The sequence below is a fragment of the Callithrix jacchus genome, chromosome 15 (assembly GCF_049354715.1).
Source record: "Callithrix jacchus isolate 240 chromosome 15, calJac240_pri, whole genome shotgun sequence".
Classification (NCBI taxonomy): Eukaryota; Metazoa; Chordata; class Mammalia; order Primates; family Cebidae; genus Callithrix; species Callithrix jacchus.
Window position 1 is genome coordinate 50,926,627 of NC_133516.1, and position 21,168 is coordinate 50,947,794.

Genomic DNA, 21,168 nt, shown 5'->3' on the forward strand with positions numbered 1-21,168 from the left:
CAATTCTCCTGCCTCAGCTTCCCAAGTAGCTGGGACTACAGGTATGCGCCACCAGGCCCAGCTGATTTTTATATTTTCAGTAAAGATGGGGTTTCACCATGTTGGCCAGAACTCCTGGCCTCAGGCAACCTGCCCATCTCTGCCTCCCAAAGTGCTGGAATTACAAGTGTGAGCCACCGCGCTCAGCTGCCTGATTTTCTTAAAAGAGTTTTATAACAAGTCTGGGCGCAGTGGCTCATGCCTGTAATCCCAGCACTTTGGGAGACTGAGGCAGGCAGATCACTGGAGATCAGGAGTTCAAGACAAGCCTGGCCAGCATGGTGAAACCCCATCTTTACTGAAAATATAAAAACTGGCTGGACATGGTGATTCATGCCTGTAGTCCCAGCTACTTGGGAGGCTGAGGCAGGAGAATCACTCGAACCTGGGAGGCAGAAGTTGCCTTGAGCTGGGATGGAGTCGCTGCACTCCAGCCTGGGTGACAGAGTGAGACTCTGTCTCAAAAAAAAAAAAAATATATATATACACACACACACACACACACACACACACATATATATGCTTTTGAAAGCACCCCCCGGGACAAAAAGAAAGCAAAAAATTACAAAAGAACAACAGAAGTCCAACACTGCAAACCCACTTCATACTTCTGTCTCATAGGAAAACCTTAAAGGCAAGACAAGTTTTTAAAGGGTTTCAAGTGGCATTATATCTTAGGAAAGTGACTCATCCATCGTGCACGTATCCTCCAGAGGACACTGAAGATGCCCAGGGGACACTCAGAGTTTGTGTAATAATGACTAGGAATGTTTCTCCCTATATTGCTCACGTCCACCTGCCAATGTGATGAACCATTTCGGTCATCTGCTATGGCTCCTGTTGCAACCAGTTCTCGGCCCACCACCTTTGGCTAGGAATGTTTTCCCAGCGTCCTGCCCACCAGAGAGGACCTTTGATGTGCTGCTGCCTGCCAGCCTTCAAGCCAAGGGGACTTCCATGTGCTTCTGACCCTCTACCTCCCTTGTGCCAAGCTTTGAGAAGAGAGGGGTGTGACTGCACCCCAGTAGGGCTCTCACACGGAGAACACAAGCAGTTAAGAGAAACCATAAGCCAGGTATTTAAAATAACTTTAAAGCTGCAATAAGTAGTTAAAACAGCACATTCTTTGTATTATGGAATGGAAAAAGAAGTGTTTTACATAAGTAACTCCTTGTATTTCCTTCTATATGCATAGAAGAGTTGCAAAATAATATTTTAAATTAAAAATTTTTTTAAATCAGAGAGATGGGGATCTCACTCTGTTGCCCAAGCTGGAGTGCAGTGGTGCAATGATAACTCAACCCAGCCAGGACCTTCTAGCCTCAAGCGATCCTCTTGCCTTGATCTCCCAAAGTGCAGGTATTACAAGCATGAGCCACTGTGCCCAGCCCAAGATAATATTTTTAAAAGAAAATGTGGCACTGATCCAGCATAGTAAACCCAGACACATATTTACATACTTAAAATATGACCAAGCTGGTAGTTCAGATCACTGGGGAAAAGAGAAATGAGTCACTAAATGATTACTAGTTAATTATTTGGACAAGAAATAATAAAATACGTAGAGGTGAGGAACTAGGATGTTGAAAAGTAAAAAAAGGAGAGAAGGAGAGGAAGAAAAAGAGGGAGAGCAGGAATATTGCTTCATTCTAAAAATGGGTATTAATAATGGCCGATCAATATTTTGTGTATTTAAAATGGAGAACTCTATAAATATTTATTGAGTTTACTTGTTCCAGATCTGAGTTGAAGTCCTGGATATCCTTATTAATTTTTAAAAAATTAATTAAAAAAAAGAATTAATAAAATAGCCTTTTTGCTTTCTACTTTAAAAATTAACCCTTTAATTTATCCATATCAAATATTTTTAGAAAACCAAAAACTCTCAAAGCTGCAAGAAAAGCAAAGCACACATTTTGTTTTTGAAGAAGCCATTTCTAGGCAGAATACAAAAGATAGAAATCATAAAAATAGCTAGGTATGTTATAAAAATATAAAACAAAGAGTATCAACTTGTTAGGGAGCCTTTTTTCCCTTCACTTGTTAGCTTCTGAAGAAAGTATGTTTAGTGTGCCAGTGTGTGTGTGTGTGTGTGTGTGTGTGTAGCATTACACAGGGCTCACATACGCATACACTCAGAGGCTGGGAGGCAGAGCAGGGTAAGAAGATTGGTTTCAGCACAGGCTGTTTAATTTGGCATGCCTGTATTAAGATCCTACTCTGGACCACCTCAGTGGGAGTCCAGGATAGAGATGTGCAAGACCTGCTTTGAAGAACTCAGAATCCTGTAGGAGAGAACACTGTGAGCAGAAGGGCTGTGAACCTGGAGAAGAATGTGGGAGGTGCTATGAAAGAGGTGTGGCCAAAGGGTAATGGAAATACACAGGCAGAGCACTCCTGATGTTTTGTTGTGTATAAGAAATAGCATTTGAGTCAAGCCTTGGAAAATGGATAGATTCTAACAGATAGAGATTGAAGAAAAGGTAATTTGAGGCAAAGGGCGCTATGGAGGAAAGCAAGGCCCTTCAGGGAACACAGCAGCAGACACAGTTTACCAGGGATATCACAGAGTCGTGGTTATCAAATGTGGTCCTGGAATGAGCAGCAGCAGCATTACCAGGGAATTTGTCAGAAATGCAAATTCTTAGGTCCCACACATGACCTACTGAATCAGAGACTCCGTCGGTGGGCTCAGTAATCTGTATTTAACCCTTTAGGTGATTTTGATCCACAATAACATTTGAGAATCACTATATGGACTTTAGAAAAGAATACAAAAAATATTTTTTCCCACTACATATTAAGGGCAAGCAATTCTGGTTTATATAATTCCTGGATTATATGTGCTCCTGTGGGATAAGCTTGAAATGTTACATTGCTTTTTTCCTGTGGAGGTTCCCTTTATAAGAATAACAACATTTCCAAAGCTAGATCTATGTTTGGCCTTGGCTCTTACAGATCATCCTGGTTTATCGGAAGCCCCAAAAATGGGGAGGAGGGGTGGAAGGAAAAAAAGGAGCTGAAGATAACCCCGGAGTTTTAGACCTAAATGCGTGACAGAATGGAGATAAGACAGAAAACTGGGAACCAGAAACAACCCCTAGGCCTAAAAATGAGCAGTTTGGTTTGGGGACAGATTGAATATGCTAAGAAAACCCTGAATGATCTAAAGGGAAAGGAAGATTTAGGGATTGTTCTAGATTACCTGACAAGAGAAGAGGAATTTCCTATTACATGATAGGAAAGAGGAGACAATTACAAAAAGAATCTAGAGAACCTGGTTAAAGAGAAAGAAGATCTTATAAATGTGGCAGAGAAGAAATGGCCAGTGATGAAGATGAATGCTCAAGGGTTTGTAAACTTCAACTCTGTAATCATAACAACCCTAATGTGTCGTGGAGTCTTTTGATGAACTAAAGCTGCCCATATTATTATACTGAAGTCTTTCTGAAGGAAAATCTAGCGATGGCTTTAGTCAACTGGATGGGAGCAGTCCAGATAAACATGAGTAAGTCTGAAGTGAAACTGAATGTTAAAATAGTTATCTTGTGTGATTGGCACAGAAGCTTGGATATGATATAAAATGCAGCTGGCCTCGGTGAATTAAACAGTTGCTGCAAATGGGATTTTATCTCAGTGAAAAGTACAAATACTCCTTTGAGATGGTAGGAGTGAGCAGACCACAACATTTTTGAAGATGAAAGAATATCACGCATTTGTCAGGGAGGGATAGGCCTATCCAGCCTAATGCCTTTGTGCTATCATACTGACTCAGCCTTATTAGCTCAAAGGGAAATGATTTACTCATTATCTAATACATTCAGCTTGTGAGATAAGACAAAGATTTTTTAAAACATAGCTAAAAACAACAAGAGCAAACTAAAAAATTCTGCAGAAGCCAAGTAAGTCATGTAAACGAGGAAAGCATGCCAGGTGCAAGGCAGTATGGGTAAAAGAGCAAACTAGAGAGTCCATGAGCAAAACAAAAACAAAAAGAGAAAATATAAAAAATAAAATAAAATAAAAAATAAAAAAAAGGGAGTCCATGAGCATTCTCAAGGGTGAAATCAATGCACAGAGACAGCTGATTTGTTTCCATGCAAGAGCAGTGTGGCCAGATCTGATGTTCCAAGTGGTGTCAGATAATCTGAATTTTTTTGCATGTGACGTTCAAAAATGTACACAGTGGTACCCAAGCCAAATAATGCAGGCCTGCAGATCTGACCTCGTGCTCTACCAGTTTCCAGTACCTGGCTCACAGAGTAAATTTCTCTTAAACTGAATTGAATGGATAATTTCCTAGAGGAGGAAGCATTTGAGCAAAGCAAGTATATGGGTTTTTCTTTATTTTTTGCCAGCAACTTCATTTCAGGTATCCCAGGCCAGAAGCATCGGGTGAGGAGAGAATAAGCATTAAAATGTATTTTTAAAAGATTTTTTTTTTTGAGACCTTGCTCTGTCACCCAGGCTGGAGTGCAGTGGCTCAATCTCTGCTCACTACAAATTCCACCTCCCGGGTTCTAGTGATTCTTGTACCTCAGTCTCCTGAGCAGCTGAATTTCAGGCGAGCACCACCATACCTGGCTATTTTTGTATTTTTAGTAGAGACAGTGTTTCTACTACATTGGCCAGGTTGGTCTCAAACTCCTGGCCTCAAGTAATCAGCCTCCCAAAGTGCTGGGATTACAGACATGAGCCACCATGCCCAGTCTAAAAAAGAATTTTAAGATACAAATTAATCATTCACATATGCTATTTCCAAATCTATGAGGAAAATAACTTTTATTTTTGACACAGGGTGTCACTCTGTTGCCCAGGCTGTAATGCACTGGCACAAACATGGTTCACTGCAGTCTTGACTTCCTGGGCTCAAGTGATCCTCCTGCCTCAGCCTCCTGTGCAGCTGGTACCACAGGTGTGTGCCATCACACCAAGCTAACTTAAAAAAATTTTTTTTGTAGAAACAGGATCTTACTTGGTTTTGTTGCCCATGTTGGTCTTGAATTCCTGGGCTCAAGCAATCCTCCTGCCTTGGCCCCCTCAAAGTGTTGAGATTACAGGCATGAACCACTGCTCCCAGCCAGTAACCACAATTTAAAATTTTTTTTCTGTTGGGCACGTGGCTGACACCTGTAATCCCAGCACTTTGGGAGGCTGAAGAGAGGATCACTTGAGCTCAAGAGTTTGAGACCAGCCTGGGCAACATACTGAGATCTCATCTCTACCAATTAAAAAAAAAAATTAGCTAGGTGTAGTGGCATGTATTTGTGGTCCCAGCTACTTGGGAATCTTAAGTGAGAGGGTCACTTGAGCCCTGGAGGTTGAGGCTGCTGTGAGCTGTAATTGAGCCATTGTACTCCAGCCTGGGTGATAGAGTGAGATCCCATCTCAAAAACAGAAACACAAACAAAACTTTTCTAAGAAAAAACTTTGTTTCTGAACAATATTCTTGTTAGGAACATCACACACACACACACACACACACACACACACACACACACACACCAAGACTGTTTTAATTTTAACCTCATTCTTGAAAATCCAGGGATATGGAGGGCATCTGTCCCAAACCCCCAAAACCCTTCATTTCACCTCCATCAAGTGATAAAGTGATCATTGTCTTATCTCATTTGATAGTTTTATCCCTTTTTGCTGGGATTTTGTGATATTACCATTCACAGTGTTCACTGTATTTCAAGTCCGAGATGTGTATTTTGGGACATTTCAACAGTTCTGAGATCGGAATGCATCTTAAAATCAGTGGTGTTTCACAGTAGTGGCTGCAGACCTAAGTGTGAACACATCATAGCTATTCATACTATCATTACCTCCACTGAGTCATGTGCTCTTGGTACTACACACACAGATGCATTGCCTCTTAAAATAGCTTTTAAAGAAAGAGAAATAAAGCAAATGTGGTAAAGTGAGATTGGTATGCAAGAAATTTCTGTACAACTTTTGACCTTCTGTAGCCTAAAATGACCTCAAAATAAAAATTAAAGTGTCTTTTCAAAGATTATACTATGTTTTGGCTTTAAAACAGCAATTGATTGTGCATGCAGAAAGGCACAGAAACAGAGCACTGAGAAGTGAGATTGGTATGCAAGAAATTTCTGTACAACTTTTGACCTTCTGTAGCCTAAAATGACCTCAAAATAAAAATTAAAGTATCTTTTCAAAGATTATACTATGTTTTGGCTTTAAAACAGCAATTGATTGTGCATGCACAGAAACAGAGCACTGGGAAGCAAATTGGTATTAGTGAAGCAAATTTTCATTAGTGCAATGAGGGATTTTTGTATTTTTCTTGCCAAAGTGTTTTCCAGGACCAAACAGATGAAGTTGTGTGACATTTCATAACTGAGATACAGGCAAACAGACGCCTGTCATGGGCCAAGCCAGGCAACTGAAGGCAGGAGAAGTTGCCAATCCCTCAGAATAAATGAGGTCATTTCAAAGCAGAGGGTGATATGCAAGACTCATTTAAAAAGCATGTCAGAGTTCAATTTGCAGCATGTTTATCTTAGATTTTTTTGTAAACCACCACCACCACCACCACACTTAAAATTAGTAGCAGTTTTAAATTGATTAAAATATGAAAAAAATGCAGTGCTTGGTGGGTGTTTCATTCTTGCAATTAGCATCATGAATTTATTTTAATGTCTTTTTCTTTAGACTCTAGACCCAAAACTGCAGTGTTCCCAGTTGAGTAAAAGGGGCTAAAAAAAGCAAACCTACACTGTAAGCTCTGTGCGAGGTCGAGACTAAATCTGACTTACCACTATATCCCCAATCCTTCTGATCATGCCTGACATATACATTTTTTAGATTAACAAATTAGTCAATGGATAGAATGGAGTAGACCCAGGGAAAATGGATTTGCTCAGCAGAGCACTCAGAAGTCAGGGAGTTGGTTCAGATACTCTTGAACTTCATCCCTCTTCTACTCTGAACCTACATGCCACCTTCAACACAGGTTTTTAAAAAGATCTCTCATCATTCTTTTTAGAATGTTCTTTTCTGACTGCACAATCACCAAGGTGGCTGGAATTTTCTTTGCCAATGACTAGTTACCAGGAAAGCGGTAGAGTTAGCTTCTCTCAGACGACACCCCAATTCACTCCTAGGGGAGCTCACTCCTAGGGGGTTCTCTGGACCAGCTGTCCAGAGAAGAGCAGGTGCAGAAAGTCTTGATGATGTGCCCAAGGGCAGGCAAAGAACTGTTGTCTGACCTCATGTGACCTATAGCATTCTCACTGTGGCCACTGCTCCAGGAAGAATCAGAGCCTCTCTAAATCATGGATGAAAGTCAGCTTTGATTTAGAAGAATGGACTATTGATAATTCTCCATTCTAGGAGTTGGGAATAAGGACCATATATATGTATATATGTGAAAAAGTAGCAATTATTTCAGAATACAAAGCTCTTTAAAGGAGAAAAAGAGCAACTGCACATAAAAATTCAACATGTCTTGAAAAAACATTTATCTGTGTAATAAAATTATATATTGACTGTTCTATTAACATAATCTTATGGCTATATTACACAAGACTTTAAAATAATATGGTTATCATCAATCACCTGTGGCCACTGAACACATCTTTCAACCTCAATAAATGCCATCATAATAATGACCAAAACATTTTCATTTCTGCAACTTAAATTACAAGGAAAAGAACTTCTCTACTTAACAGTAATAGTGAATCATGGTAAATATTAAACTGAAATAATAATGATTTTAAAACTCCATGAATTCACGGTGACACCAACCTGAAGTTCATCATTTATCTGCCTAAAAGGAGAGCAGTACAAATATAATTTCAGACAGGGTCTCCTCACCTACTAAAAAGAAGTGTTTCTAAGTATTTTGGAAGCATTCAATTGCCTACAAACAACTGGCCCAATTTGGCCTCATTCTTATTATTCCTCGCTGTAGGTTGCTGGGGATCTCTGAGTGATAGCTCCGTTGTGGCTGGAATGGTGTTCTTTTGAATATGCACTTGAAGAGATCAAAATAATCAGGTGAATTAAAGCTTGACTCTGGACTCAGAACTCAGTTTCAGTGTCAGCTCTACCACTTCTTAGCTGTATCTCCTTCACATGTTATTAAATTCTCTAAGCCTCAGTCTTTTTATTAAACGGGGAGAACAACAGCACCTAAATCATAGAATTGGTAAGATGATTCCATGAATTAATTTATATAATGATTCCAGCCTATAGTAAATGCTCCCTAATGTTAGCTGCTAATTTTGTTATAGAGGTCATACAGACGTACATATATACGGGTGCTACAGGTGTACATCCTTAGGGATAACAGTAATTTAGTTCTGTTGGTAATGCTCATTGGCTTCTTCCAGTTGGTCCCAATTCATGAATATCCCCTTGTGTTAAAGTAAATATGGAATAGAGTTGGGAAGCATTTACTATGAGGGGTGCTCAGTCACCATTTCTCCCTCCTTCTACTTACAGGTTTAAGATAGGCGACATTGCTGTGACGAATGTCATTTAGCAGCTGATCTCTGGGAGTGATTTCCACCAGTGGGGGTGGCCTATTTCTCGGCACTGGCTTGAGCGTTTTGATGACATCTTTGAGGTTGGTTTTCTCGGGTGATTCTCTGGCTTCTGGCATCCGAGATTTGCGCTGGATTCTCTTTAGCTTCACCACACGGAAGGAGTCAGGGTCTGTCCTGTACTTTGGAGCCTGTGATGGCTTTTGCATCATTTCACTGTGTTGACTAAAGGGGACGTTTTGGGGGTGGGGAGGCCGAGGCGGTGGTGGCTGGAAGAACTCCTGCATTCTGGAATCTGGCATGGGTCCTCCCAACATCTCCCACATCCCAGGGGGCAGCCCCAACCCATTCTCTAACATGGCTATCAGCTTCTTCTGTTCCTTGAGTTGCTGCTGTTTCTGCTCCTCTTGTCTCTTCTGCCTTTGTTTATCTTGATTCCTGGTGAGCAGATTAGTGACCACCATTCTGGGACCTGGAAGCTCAAAATGGTAGCCCATCTTCAGGAGAGTGCTGTTTGCCTTTAAAAGCCTGGCTATTTCCATTTCAGCATGATGACCCAACATGTGCCTCTGATTGTGAAATCGAAGCTCCGTTAGTGTCTCATTAAACTGGAGACACCTCATGATGGCCACAATCCCTTTACCTGTGATGAAATTGGACTCGATGTTGAGAGTGGTGATGCTTCTATTTTCACGCAACATGTTAGCCAAGGCAAATGCTACATTCTCATCTGCACCCACATTGGCTAAACTGAATGTTTTGATGTGCTTGTTTTTCTTCATTGCATTGACAAAGTCCAGTAACATTTCTTTGGGGATGTTTTCAATGTTGTTCAGGTTAAGTTCCTTCACATCAGGATCATTTTGTCTAACTCTTCTCAAGCTTCCATCCAGGTCTGTCTGATTTCCTGAAGGCCGTGCACTTACCTTCAAAAAGCTGGTATCTAGAGCTAACTTCTTAGGATCCAATTTTGATATTTTTTTCTCACTTTGATTTTGGGCCCCTGATCTGTCTCTCTGTTCTTCAAATGCTTTATCAGTTACCTGCTGGCAGTTGTTCTCACAATTTCTAATTTGTTCCTTTGCTTTGCCTTCCTCTTCTCTGTTTGTTTTTTCACTCTCTTCACCATCATCTTCTCCTTCGTCGTCATCATCATCATCTTCGTCTTCCTCATCATCATCTTCTTCATCATCTGTTTCTTGGACATTGCTGCTGCACTTTGATTCTCTTTTATTTGCAACTATTTCACTATTGAGCTTTTCTTTTAAATACTGGGCCATATTTTTATTACCTTTGTCTATTTCTTCATGCTCTTGAGTCTTTTCCTACAAGAGAGGTTTATGAGGGTTAGAATACATAGCAGATGAAGAAATATGAAGTAGAGCATCAGCTAGTGAAGATAATAAAAATGCTTTTTTAAAATAGCTGTGTTTATCCCATCCCATATATTAAGTGATACCTTTATAATTTTGTTTTAATATTCTGTATTTTTAATGGTGTTTAATTCTAGAAGCAGTTAAAAATTGTTTCAAAAACATGATAGAATTGTTCATTGTTACATTAAAGTTTTGATTCTGTATATACCAAATAGGTATCTTATACTCAACAGTCCTGATTTAGGGCAATGATTTCCTTATGACTCCAATAATTATAAATATTATAAATACAAAATATTAGAATAATAAGGAAATTATTGCCCTAAAATGAACATTTCTACAATGCCCACTAATCTGGTATAGAATGTACATAATCTTCCTCTGGGAACATAACATAGTGCATGGGAAATTAGATCAGTTTGACATTTTGGAATATATATATATATGTATTCTGGTTATTCAACCTGGTTTAAATATGTATATATATACACACACATATATGTATATATATTCAAAACCTCAATTTTGATTTCCTTGTTCTTTGAAAATTGCCATGGCTATTCTGGGACAAGTTTACAACCCCAGTTTCTTTAGAAAGAAAGTGCCTGGGAACCAGAGCCAGCTGTGAAATAAAACAGGATTATGCAGACAGTGAGAAATAATTGCTTAGTCTGGGAAATAAAATGGGTCTCTTATCAATAGTGTTCATTAGATTCTTGTACTTCAATTATAATGCTTTTCTATACAGTATGTGTGCCTCAAAGGTGTCCTTTTTGAAAGATAGTACAACAAGCTGAGACACAGGTTTATCTGAGCAAAAACTTGATGCTCATGACATAGGTCAGAAGAGACAGTGACAAGTCACCTTAACCACCTGTCTTCACCACTGCATTTCTCATCTTGACCAGAAGGGGGAGGCAACCATCAAGCTGTTTAGGTTATATTGGAGGAAGGGAATTTTCACCCCCTGAAATGGGCATTCACATAGAATTGGCTTTTAATCCACTGACCTCCAGTTGTAAAATATCTGCAAATTGTACCTTGAACTCTAACCTGACCAATATAGCTGTTTCTTTTCAATCTTAGTACATGTTTAAACTCTCCTGACTGTAAAACAAATTGACAACTTTCCTTAATTACAGTCAGTGTGAGAGTAATTTGATAAGATGCATCTTCATCAACAGGCATAACCTAAAGAGACTTTACCTAGGAGGCATCTCTGTCCTTTTTGTTAAGTCATTTTCAAGTGGAACACTTAAAAAAATTACGCTCATGCACAGTAAGTTTGCAGAATCAACAATTCTAGCTTTTAGCTTTTAGAAAGCAAAGAAAGAATTAGCTTCAAAACCACTTACTAGCCATCAATTTCTAAATGTCATCACTGACAGCCAATATATGGTGAGAATGTAAGCCATTATCTGGTTATTCGACTGGATTTAATTGCAGGGTATGTGGCCAGACTTGAGAAGAACTGTGAAATGTTTGACAATGTGTGTGAAACATTGTGTATGTTTGGATGTGCCAGAGAGAGAGGCTACAGAGGTCATTACTTTCTCAAAGGAGCCTGCAATTAAAAAAAAAAAAAGAGAGAGTTAAGGACAACTGCCTTTGGCTTATGAGTTAAGCCACTAAATATTGTGGCTATAGAACACAGGCTTTCTGACACAGCAAACCCAATAGCAATTTTTAAGGAGAGACATTTGCAAGAAATTACCAAATTTTTCCCTTATAAATATACATGTAAGTGTTTCAGAAAGTTCCAGTCTGGAGTAGGATTAAATATTATGATTTAATCTAGATATGGCAAAAACAAAGTAGAACCAAACTCTGGAGTCTTGAGAAATAACAGTTAAAACAGGGACACCTAACAGCCCATCCCAGGCAGCCATTTCTCTGTTGTACACAAATCTCTGGTTACCTCGGATTTCACAAAGGTGACAGGAACTCGTTCATCTTCCAACATGCGCCTGGATGCCTTTTCCCAATACATATAATCAACAAGAGATTTATGATCGAAATTTCCTGTCGGTGGCTTGTCAGTTTGATCTTTCTGAATCATTCCCACAGGAAGGCTGGGGTCAGGGGCCATGACTTCCATTTCCGACTGAAGTTCTTTCAGTTCTTCAGCAGACAAGTTGGCCAAGATTTCATCTTCATTAATCTCCTCATCGAGAAGTTCTTCTTGATCTGAATTCCTGTGCCCTGACATTATTTTTTCTGAATTTTTTTTTACTAGAAAAGAATAATCAAAGATGATTTTTTTAAAAGAAAGAAAAAAAAGTCTTAAGAAGGTCCCCCAGTCCACAAGTGTCCCAAGTCAACACAGCCTTGAGATTTCCCCTGCCCCCACACGAACCTCAGTGGTTTGTTGAGCAGCTAGGAGTGATCACAGCTAAGCTCTTGCTGGATCTATATTAAGTAGGGCTTGGCTGGATGGGGTCAATTTATGGAACTACTACGCTGCTCTCTTTTTGGCAACTTGAGTCAGCTGTGCAAATCCATCTGACATTTCAGTACAGCTGCTGTGTTCACCAGAGACTAACAGAGACTACAGAATCTCTGCAGGAATAAAATTAATTCTCTTTGTATATGCTGTTATACTGCTATACACAAATTAATGCAGCTCATACCTACATGCCCCAATACTCCAGGGGGGTCCCACTTGTTTTTATTTAAATATTAAAACAACTTACAATATTTCAGAAGGGAAATCCGACCAGAAACCTGAGTTCCTTTGAAGCGAAAAATTCACTTGAATGTAGAAATCAAGCTCTTAGGGTCTGCCTCTTCACTACAAGGTGACTCTGAAAGCAAATAAAGTGGTGCACAGCAAAGCAGAGGTCTTGCTATGTCATTCATCCTCTGTGTAAGCTGAACCTTTGCAAGACGTCCTATTTGCATCTAGATCCTGTGATCTAACAGATGGGGACAACCAGCACTTGAATTTCCACTATGAGTGAGGAGTTTACTATTTTAAATCATTTGTTTTTCTTATTAAGTATCCATTAACCCAAGATCAATGAAAATGGATCTAAAGTGAAATGTCAAAAGAGAAACCTACACTACTAATGTACTAGAAGAAACCATAAGAAATTTTTTTTTCTTAGCTGGGCATGTAGTCCCAGCTACTCGGGAAGCTGAGGCAGGAGAATTACTTGAACCTGGGAGGCTGAGGTTGCAGTGAGCCGAGATCACGCCACTGCACTCCAGCCTGCATCATTTATCCACATTACAAATGTCCATTTCCTTTGACCCAGCAATTCCACTTTGATAAATGTATCCTCCAGATATACTCCTACATGGGCGAAATAACATGTGTACAAGGTTATACAATATAGCAAGGTACGAAATAGTGTGTATTGAATGCTATTATTTGTATGACAAAGGGTACAGAATATATGTTTTATCAACTATATATGTGTGTGTGTGTGTGTGTGTGTGTGTGTGTGTGTGTGTGTGTGTCTGTCACAGAGGCTGGAATGCAGTGGTATCATCTCAGCTCACTGCAACTTCTGCTTCCCAGTCTCAAGCCTCCTGAGTAGCTGGGACCACAGGCATGCACCACTACACCCAGCTAATTTTTGTATTTTTTGCAGAGACAGGGTTTTACCATGTTGCTCAGGCTGGTCTCGAATTCTTGAGTTCAAGCAATCTGCCTGTCTCAGCTTCCCAAAGTGCCAGGATTTCAGGCATGAACCACCATGCCTGGCCCATGAATATATTCTTATTCAGAAATATATATTCATTGTACAAGAATTAGGACAACATAGGAAGACTGAGAATAAAATTTTTGCCTTACCTCACTGTGAAGCCACCACTATTAACATTTTGATTTTTCATTCTAGTCCTTTCTTTCAGGCCTACAAACCCTTATTATTTTTTTCGTCTGTTTCTTTGACTGACAAATTCAAGATTCTTTTTTTCTAGGCAACTATGTATTCTACTACTAAATGATTTTTGACTGCTCTCTGTTAGGATTCTTTATATAGATGTGCATATATATATATATATATACACACACACACACACACACACACACACACACACATCTTTATATATAATTTATATAACCAATCCTCAATTGTCAGATATTTAGAATGTTTTCAATTCTCATAAGCACAAATAATTCTTTAATAAATATACCTATAGCTAAATAGTTATATACACACAAATTTATTTTCTTAAATTGAATAAATTCTAAAAAGTGAAATTGCTGGGTCAAAGAATATGAAAAAATTAAATGTTTTTCACATGTATAGGTTAAAAGTAAGAGCAAAAACCACAATTACTTTTGTACCAACCTACTAGAATGCATCTCCAATCTATGTATATTAAATATTTACAAATAATATACATGTTGGCGGGGCATAGTGGCTCACGCCTGTAATTCCGGCACTTTGGAAGGCTGAAGCAGGTGGATCATCTGAGGTCAGGAGTTCAAGACCAGCCTGGCCAATATAGCAAAACCCCATCTCTACTAAAAATACAAAAATTAGCCAGGCATGGTGGCAGGCACCTGTAATCCCAGCTACTCACAAGGCTGAGGCAGACAATCACTTGAATCTGGGAGGCAGAGGTTACACTGTGCTCCACCCTGGGTGGCACAGCAAGACTCCATCTCAAACCAAACAAATATAAATGTTACCATTCCAATATTTCATATATATGTAACTTTGAAACTTGAGAGAACCCATTCCTTTCTCCAAAAGTATCCAAGGGTTTTGGTTTCTTCTGTATCTGTCCAAGGATATTTTGTTAAGATTTGTGAAAAAGAAAAAAATCAAGTCAAATGTGAGTTTGAAATGGAAGTCCCAATATTTTCTTCCTACCCCAGTGTTTTATCTTGAGCACTCCCAGGCTGAAAGGCTTTTCATATGTAATTAATGCCCCAGGAAGGTATTTCCAATTTGCTTGAATGAGAATTTTCAAAGAACACAGGTATGTACTGGTAACTTATCCCTGGCCTCTCCCCTAACAAATCTTTTTTTTTTTTTTTTGAGACCAAGTCTCAGCTTCATCACCCAGGCTAGAGTGCAGTGGTGTGATCATGGCTCACTGCAACCTCCGCCTCCTGGGTTCAAGTGATTCTTGTGCCTCAGCCTCCCCAGTGGTTGAGACTGCAGGCATGCACACCACACCTGGCTAATTTCTGTATTTTTAGTAGAGATGGGGTTTTGCCATGTTGATCAGTCTGGTCTTGAACCCCTGATCTCAGGTGATCTGCCACCTTGGACTCCCAAAGTGATGGGATTACAGGTGTGAGCCACCACGCCCTGGCGGGTCTTTTAGTCCCCATAAAAGGGGAAGAGTTCAGCCTCTGTGGGCAGGGAGATAGACCACTTTGTAGATCACTGAATTGTGGACCATTATTTCATAGATTTCTTTGCCAAACAATGATCTAAGGAGACTCAGTCCCTCCCTCACCCAAAAAAAAGAGTTTTGTTCACGGAGGCTTGGGAAATGTTATATTCTGCATTTGTGTTTTAGATATTTGTAAAGCACAATTAGCTTTGAGAAACTGAGAAATCCTGCACTAGAGAAACCAATTTTTTTTAACTCAACATTCCTCAACCTTAAATAACTCATACTTTGGGAAATACACAGCTAAATATAAAAGAGGGGGCTGTGGAGTCAGTCCGCCCGGATTTCAGCGTCAGCTCCATTCCTGAGTAACTTATGTGATACTGAGCAACTTAGCCCATATCTGATAATAGTGTCTACCATATGCAATTACTGAGAAAATTAAATGAGGTTTTATTTATATTTGTATCTATAGATATAGATATAGTAGGATGGTACATGGCAGAGTAAACCATCCATAAATGTTAAATAGTATTATTCTTATAACTCATAGATAACTGCAGAAACATTTAAAGAAAAACAAAGGCAACAAAATACAGTATGTTTACATAATGCAGTACATTTACATGTACATTTTAAAAACCATTTTCATAATAGAAATTATATTAATGCCAATAAACAAAAGAGCTTTCAAAAATCTTGTTGCTTTTACAGAAGGAAACTGAGAGACTTTTAGATGGAATTGTGTATAAAGAAAATAGAAAACCACCATTTGCGTATAAATATGAAGCTCCCCCAAGAAAATTATCTGAAGGGTGGCTTGTAAGCTTTTAGATTCAAATTCCTTTCTGATGAATTCCATTCGTTTTAATGTGATGAAATGCTTTTGATGATCAAGCTGATTTAGGAATTTCTGTAAGGAGCGCTCCTTCATCTGACTTGCGTCTTGCTGAATGAGCGTAGGAAGTGGGTAAATCTCTCCCAGCTGCTTCTACTGTGCATTTTATCCATATGCTGACAGGGAGGATTTTGCTGGTATAATTAGCCTCATTTGACACAGAGAAGATTTAGTTGTGCTTTCTCTTAATGATGTTCCACTGCTGCCACCTCAACAGCTTCTAACATCAGAATCCAGCTATAATATCCAAAAGAATGTAGCTAGCTGTAGGATAATTGATGGAATATTAGAGCCAGATAGGGCGTTACAGATTATCTGGCTTTGAATCAGATTCTTCAGGGGAAGTTATTAAGTATACTGTCTCTTTGGACCCCACCCAGAAGCAATGCAGGACTGGACCCAAGAATCTGTATTTTTTTGTTGTTGGTGGTGTTGAAAACTCTCCAGGTGATTCTGATGAGTAAGTGTGAGAATCACAGAGCTACTACAAGCCACTCATTTTACAGATCAGGCTCAGCAAGCTTAAGACACACTGCACTCATTCATTTATTATGCAGTATTTGCCAAGTACCTGGTTGTGCCACACGCTGTGCTAGGCACTAGGACTACAAGAATGGTCAAGATAAAGTCACTTTCCAGTGATGTAAACAAATAAATAATTGCTGGCTGCATCAAATGCTGTGAAAGGAGACGAACACTGCATTTCAGAGGATCACAGGGAGACCTACCTTGGTTAGGAAAGTCAGGAAAAGCCTCTCTGAGGAGGTAACACCTAATGGATGAAATGAACCATAGAAAGGGAGGGAACAGCAATCTACGCAGAGGAAACAAAGTGCAGTCCTTTAGACAGGCAAGATCTTGGGCTGCTGTTGGCGGTGACCCAACACATGACTGAACTCTGTTGTACAAGGAGGACGTGAGGACAGGGACATAGGCAAGGGCTAGATCAGGTAAGTCTTTATGACCTGGAATGAGTTGGATTTCATTCTAAGTATCACTGGAAACTATTGGAGGGTTTTAAGCACAGGAGTAAGAGGTGATTTACTTTTCTAAAAGATCACGTTGGCTGCTGGCTGGAAAATGGACTGGAGTTAGCGAACAGGCAAGAATAACTTCAGGAGAATCAGTGAAGACCCCAGTCTCCTGATAATTCTTAACACGCAAGCCCATTTCAGTGTTTAGATGATCTCAGAGGCCCTGAGCATTTTGTTTTGTCAAACACAAATAAGGCTTATACGTGTGCTGAGGAAATTCCGATGTTTCTTTCTACAGCTCTGATCTTCAATAATTACAGTATTTTCTCACGTCTCTATACACCCTGCTTCACACACCTACCCCTGGCAAGGAGTATACCAAATTTTAATGATAGAGAAAAAGCCTATGCCAAATAATAATTTCTGGCTAATTCTACAACTGAGAAATTCTAACACAATATTTTAAAATAAACTAGAAAAAATAGTTGCATACATAACTGATCTCTGGTGAAAGATTGACATTAGTTCATAGTAATAATGTACATTTGTATAGAAAAATATATTTTTCTAGCATATATATACATAAAGCATAAAAACGTCCTGGCAGGGCAGGATACACAAGAATACATATATTCTTAAAGTGTGGCTACCTGGAGTGGGGAGGGGAAGTGGGGGGCTAGAAGACAGGTTTAGGAGGGAGTTTCCACTGAATACTTTTTTTAGACAGCATTTCACTTTGTCACCCAGGCTGGAGTGCAGTGGCACAAACATGGCTCACTGCAGCCTTGAACTCCTGGACTCAAGTGATCCTTCTTCCTTATACCCCCAGGTAGCTCAGTCTACAGGCACAAGCCTTTATTCTGTGTGTGTTTTTGTTTTTGTTTTTTTTAAGAGACGTGCTTTTGCCGTGTTGCCTGGACTGGTCTCGAACTCCTGAGCTCAAGCAATCTGTCTGCCTCAACCTCCCGAAGTGCTAGAATTGTAAGCATGAGCCACCACACCTGCCCTGAATACTCTTCTGTATTTTGAAAAAACAGCTGTCTCTTCTGTTGTACTAGCCTACAGATTTCCTCATTTTTTGCTCAAGTTGAATTAGAATTTTTTGTGATTTGCAGCTTGAAGGATTCCTAATATACTCTCCCACCTAAGTCCCTTCAATGATTTTCTACAGCCTAAGGATGAATCCGAATTTCCTGATGTGCCTCTAGATGCTGCTTCCTTTCTGAATTGTGTTTCTCAGTCCCTATCTCATGTTTTCTATTTCAAACACAACCAACTTGAGGACCCCAAGGGATGAAACTCCCTGTTATGTCCAAGTTTTGTGCAGCATCTTCCAATCCTGAAGTTCCCTCCTCTAGGAGGTCCTTCTTGACCTTTAAAACTGAGCTAGGTGTTCTTCTGATGTCCTTGCCTAGAGTTGGGCACTTATCCCCATGGTGTTGTCCTTGCCATTTCACTGACCAATATTTCCCCTAGGGACTGTAACTCTGTGAAAACAAGATTGTTCGTCATGGCATCAGTGGCACTTAGCATACTTTTTTAGTGATATAATTTTTTTGCAGCTAATCTCTTTAATTTTTTAACCACAGAAATATCCAAACTCTGCAAAATGGTGGACATTTCAAAACATCTGAAATCTGCTTCATTTGGTCTTCATATCTGAAAACCTGAAGTAATAACTTGAAGTCAGTAAAGCAAGATGCTTCAAAGACAAGACTTGGGAGTCAGACTGTATCCAAATCCTGGTTGTGCCATTGACTGGGAAGACTAGGAAGTTCCTTCTCCCTCCTGTGCCTCATTGGCTCTGTGTGAATAGTGGAAAAGCAGTTTAATTCAGTTGGTTAAACATAGCTTCAGATTCAGGATGTCTGGTTTCAGATACCAGCTCTCTCTGCCATGTCCTAACTGTGCCCTTTGGGACAAGTCAACTTCTCCCTTCTCGGTTACTTCATCTGTAAATATAAGATAATAAACATATCTACTTTATAGAATTTTTGAAAAAACAGAACCTAAGTGACAATTCATGGTAAACTCTTAATAAACATTATTATATTTTCGCAAGTGAATTGTGTCACTCTTTTCTGCCTAGAAAGTACCTGATATCTAACAAATATTTGTTCATGACTGAAAAATGAATGACTTTTCCATTTTACTCAAAAACAGCACATATATGCACAAAAATGTGTAAAGGTTAATACATTTATGAAAAGTTCTGATAATAAGAGGAAGCACTTCTTTCTTGTATCCATTTATTTTTCCATTCTACATTCATTCAGGATGCGAAGGCTGTGGATAAGCCATCCCACCTCTTCCTCAGCTTCAAACCCTGGCTATAAATTGACACAACTATAAATGGTTTCCAAATGTCACTAAATAAATCAGTTCTGTCCTGTTTGTGGCATGCTATTCTCTTGTGCATTCCAACTGGATCACCAAGGTTCTGCCCACTGGCTGCAAATTGCCTGAAGATTTTGTGAGTGTGATATAAATGCCTAGCTCTCTCCTCAAATTTCCCTGACCCATGACTGCAGGGCCTCAGGATGGGCTCTGAAATGTATGAGGCCAGTGCTTCTCTAAAGTTAAGACACCCAGCCTGCCTTGCGTTCACCAGACCCCAGAGTAGCTTGAATTACAAGAGGATATGTATTATTTTACCTTAATTGTTTTGTAAGCCATCTCAAAATTCTTAAGTTGGTTTTATTTGGTTAAGTTTCAAAGGTAGATCAATTCTATATATTTCTGAAAGATGTGAGGATGTTGCTTTAGTGATGCTTATATAGCTGTTATACTAAATAGTACTGCTAATACCATTACTGCTATAATCACCGCCAATACTGGTACACCTATTATTATTACAACCTCTACTGCGGAAACTGCAACTGTTACCAGCTGCAACTGTTACCACAACTACCGTTGTTGCTGCTGCTGCTACAATTATTATCATTATGACATTCTTCCTGCTGCTACTACTAATTTTACAGTTACACTGCTAACATTTATCGATCACTTAACATTGCTAAGCTTGTGATAAGGGCTTTATACATGACATATCAATTTCTTCACACAACAACTTTAAAAGGTGGATACTTTTTTTTTTTTTAATCGAGACAGAGTCTCACTCAATCACCCAGGCTGGAGTGCAATGGTGCAATCCTGGCTCACTGCAACCTCCACCTCCCAGATTCAAGCAATTCTCCTGCCTCAGCCTCCTAAGTAGCTGGAATTACAGGCACCCCCCACATCGTGCCCAGCTAATTTTTGTATTTTTGCAGAGATGGGTATTCACCACATTGGCCAGGCTGGTTTCAAATTCCTGACCTCTGGTGATCCACCCACTTCAGCCTCCGAAATTGATGAGATTATGGGTATGAGCCACTGGGCGCGGTGGAAAGATGGATACTTTTGTTAACCTTCTTTCATAGATACTAAAACGGAGGCATAGGCATTTGAACTGAAGACAGCCTCTAAAAGTCAAGGCTCTTAATCAGTGTCCTCTATTGCTTCCTTAGTTTAGCAGACATGGCAGTCACATACCTAAAAGGCTGGAATTACAAAGCATGGAAAGCAATTGCTCTTGTTGGTACAAATAAAAATGGTGAAGACTGGCAGAATTTGAAGAATCAGCAGCAGAAATGCTACTGTCATCAGATACTTATTGAGAATGTTGAGACATTGTAAATATTATTATTGGATCACATCAGTCTGGAGAATGTTGGGTTAAAGAAAGCTAGAGAGGCAGGGTGTGGTGGCTCACGCCTGTCTTCCCAGTACTTTGGGAGGCCAAGGCAGGCAGACTGCTTGAGCCCAGGAGTCTGAGACCAGTTCTGACAGCGTGTTAAAACCCCCTCTCTACAAAAAATTGTAGAGAGGTGTGGTCGCACATGCCTGTAGACCCAGCTACCTGGGAGGCTGAGGTGGGAGGATCACCTAAGGCTGGTGATCACTGGGGTTGCAGTGAGCTATGATCAAGCCACTGCATGCCAGCCCGGGTGACAAAGTGAGACCCTGTCACAAAAGAGAGAGAAAGAGGAGAGGAGAGGAGGGGAGGAGAGAGGAGAGGAGGGGAGGTG

The 21,168-nt window shown here is 39.8% G+C and overlaps 1 protein-coding gene across 3 annotated transcripts in view; it reads right to left on the bottom strand.

Annotated features, from left to right (window-relative positions):
- LMOD3 (leiomodin 3) overlaps positions 1-21,168 on the bottom strand; it is a 59,644-nt gene that overhangs the window by 4,558 nt on the left and 33,918 nt on the right. Inside the window, exons 2-4 of one of the 3 annotated variants that reach the window (XM_008981996.5) lie at positions 12,619-12,729; positions 11,844-12,157; positions 8,507-9,874 (exon numbers count right to left, since the gene is read on the bottom strand). In XM_008981996.5, coding sequence (XP_008980244.2) covers positions 8,507-9,874; positions 11,844-12,134 — 1,659 coding nt within the window. In that variant the 5' untranslated portion in view covers positions 12,135-12,157; positions 12,619-12,729. Of the gene's footprint in view, positions 1-8,506; positions 9,875-11,843; positions 12,158-12,281; positions 12,316-12,618; positions 12,841-21,168 lie in introns of those variants that run through there. The other 2 variants (XM_017965027.4, XM_002758557.6) reach the window with 2 other exon arrangements.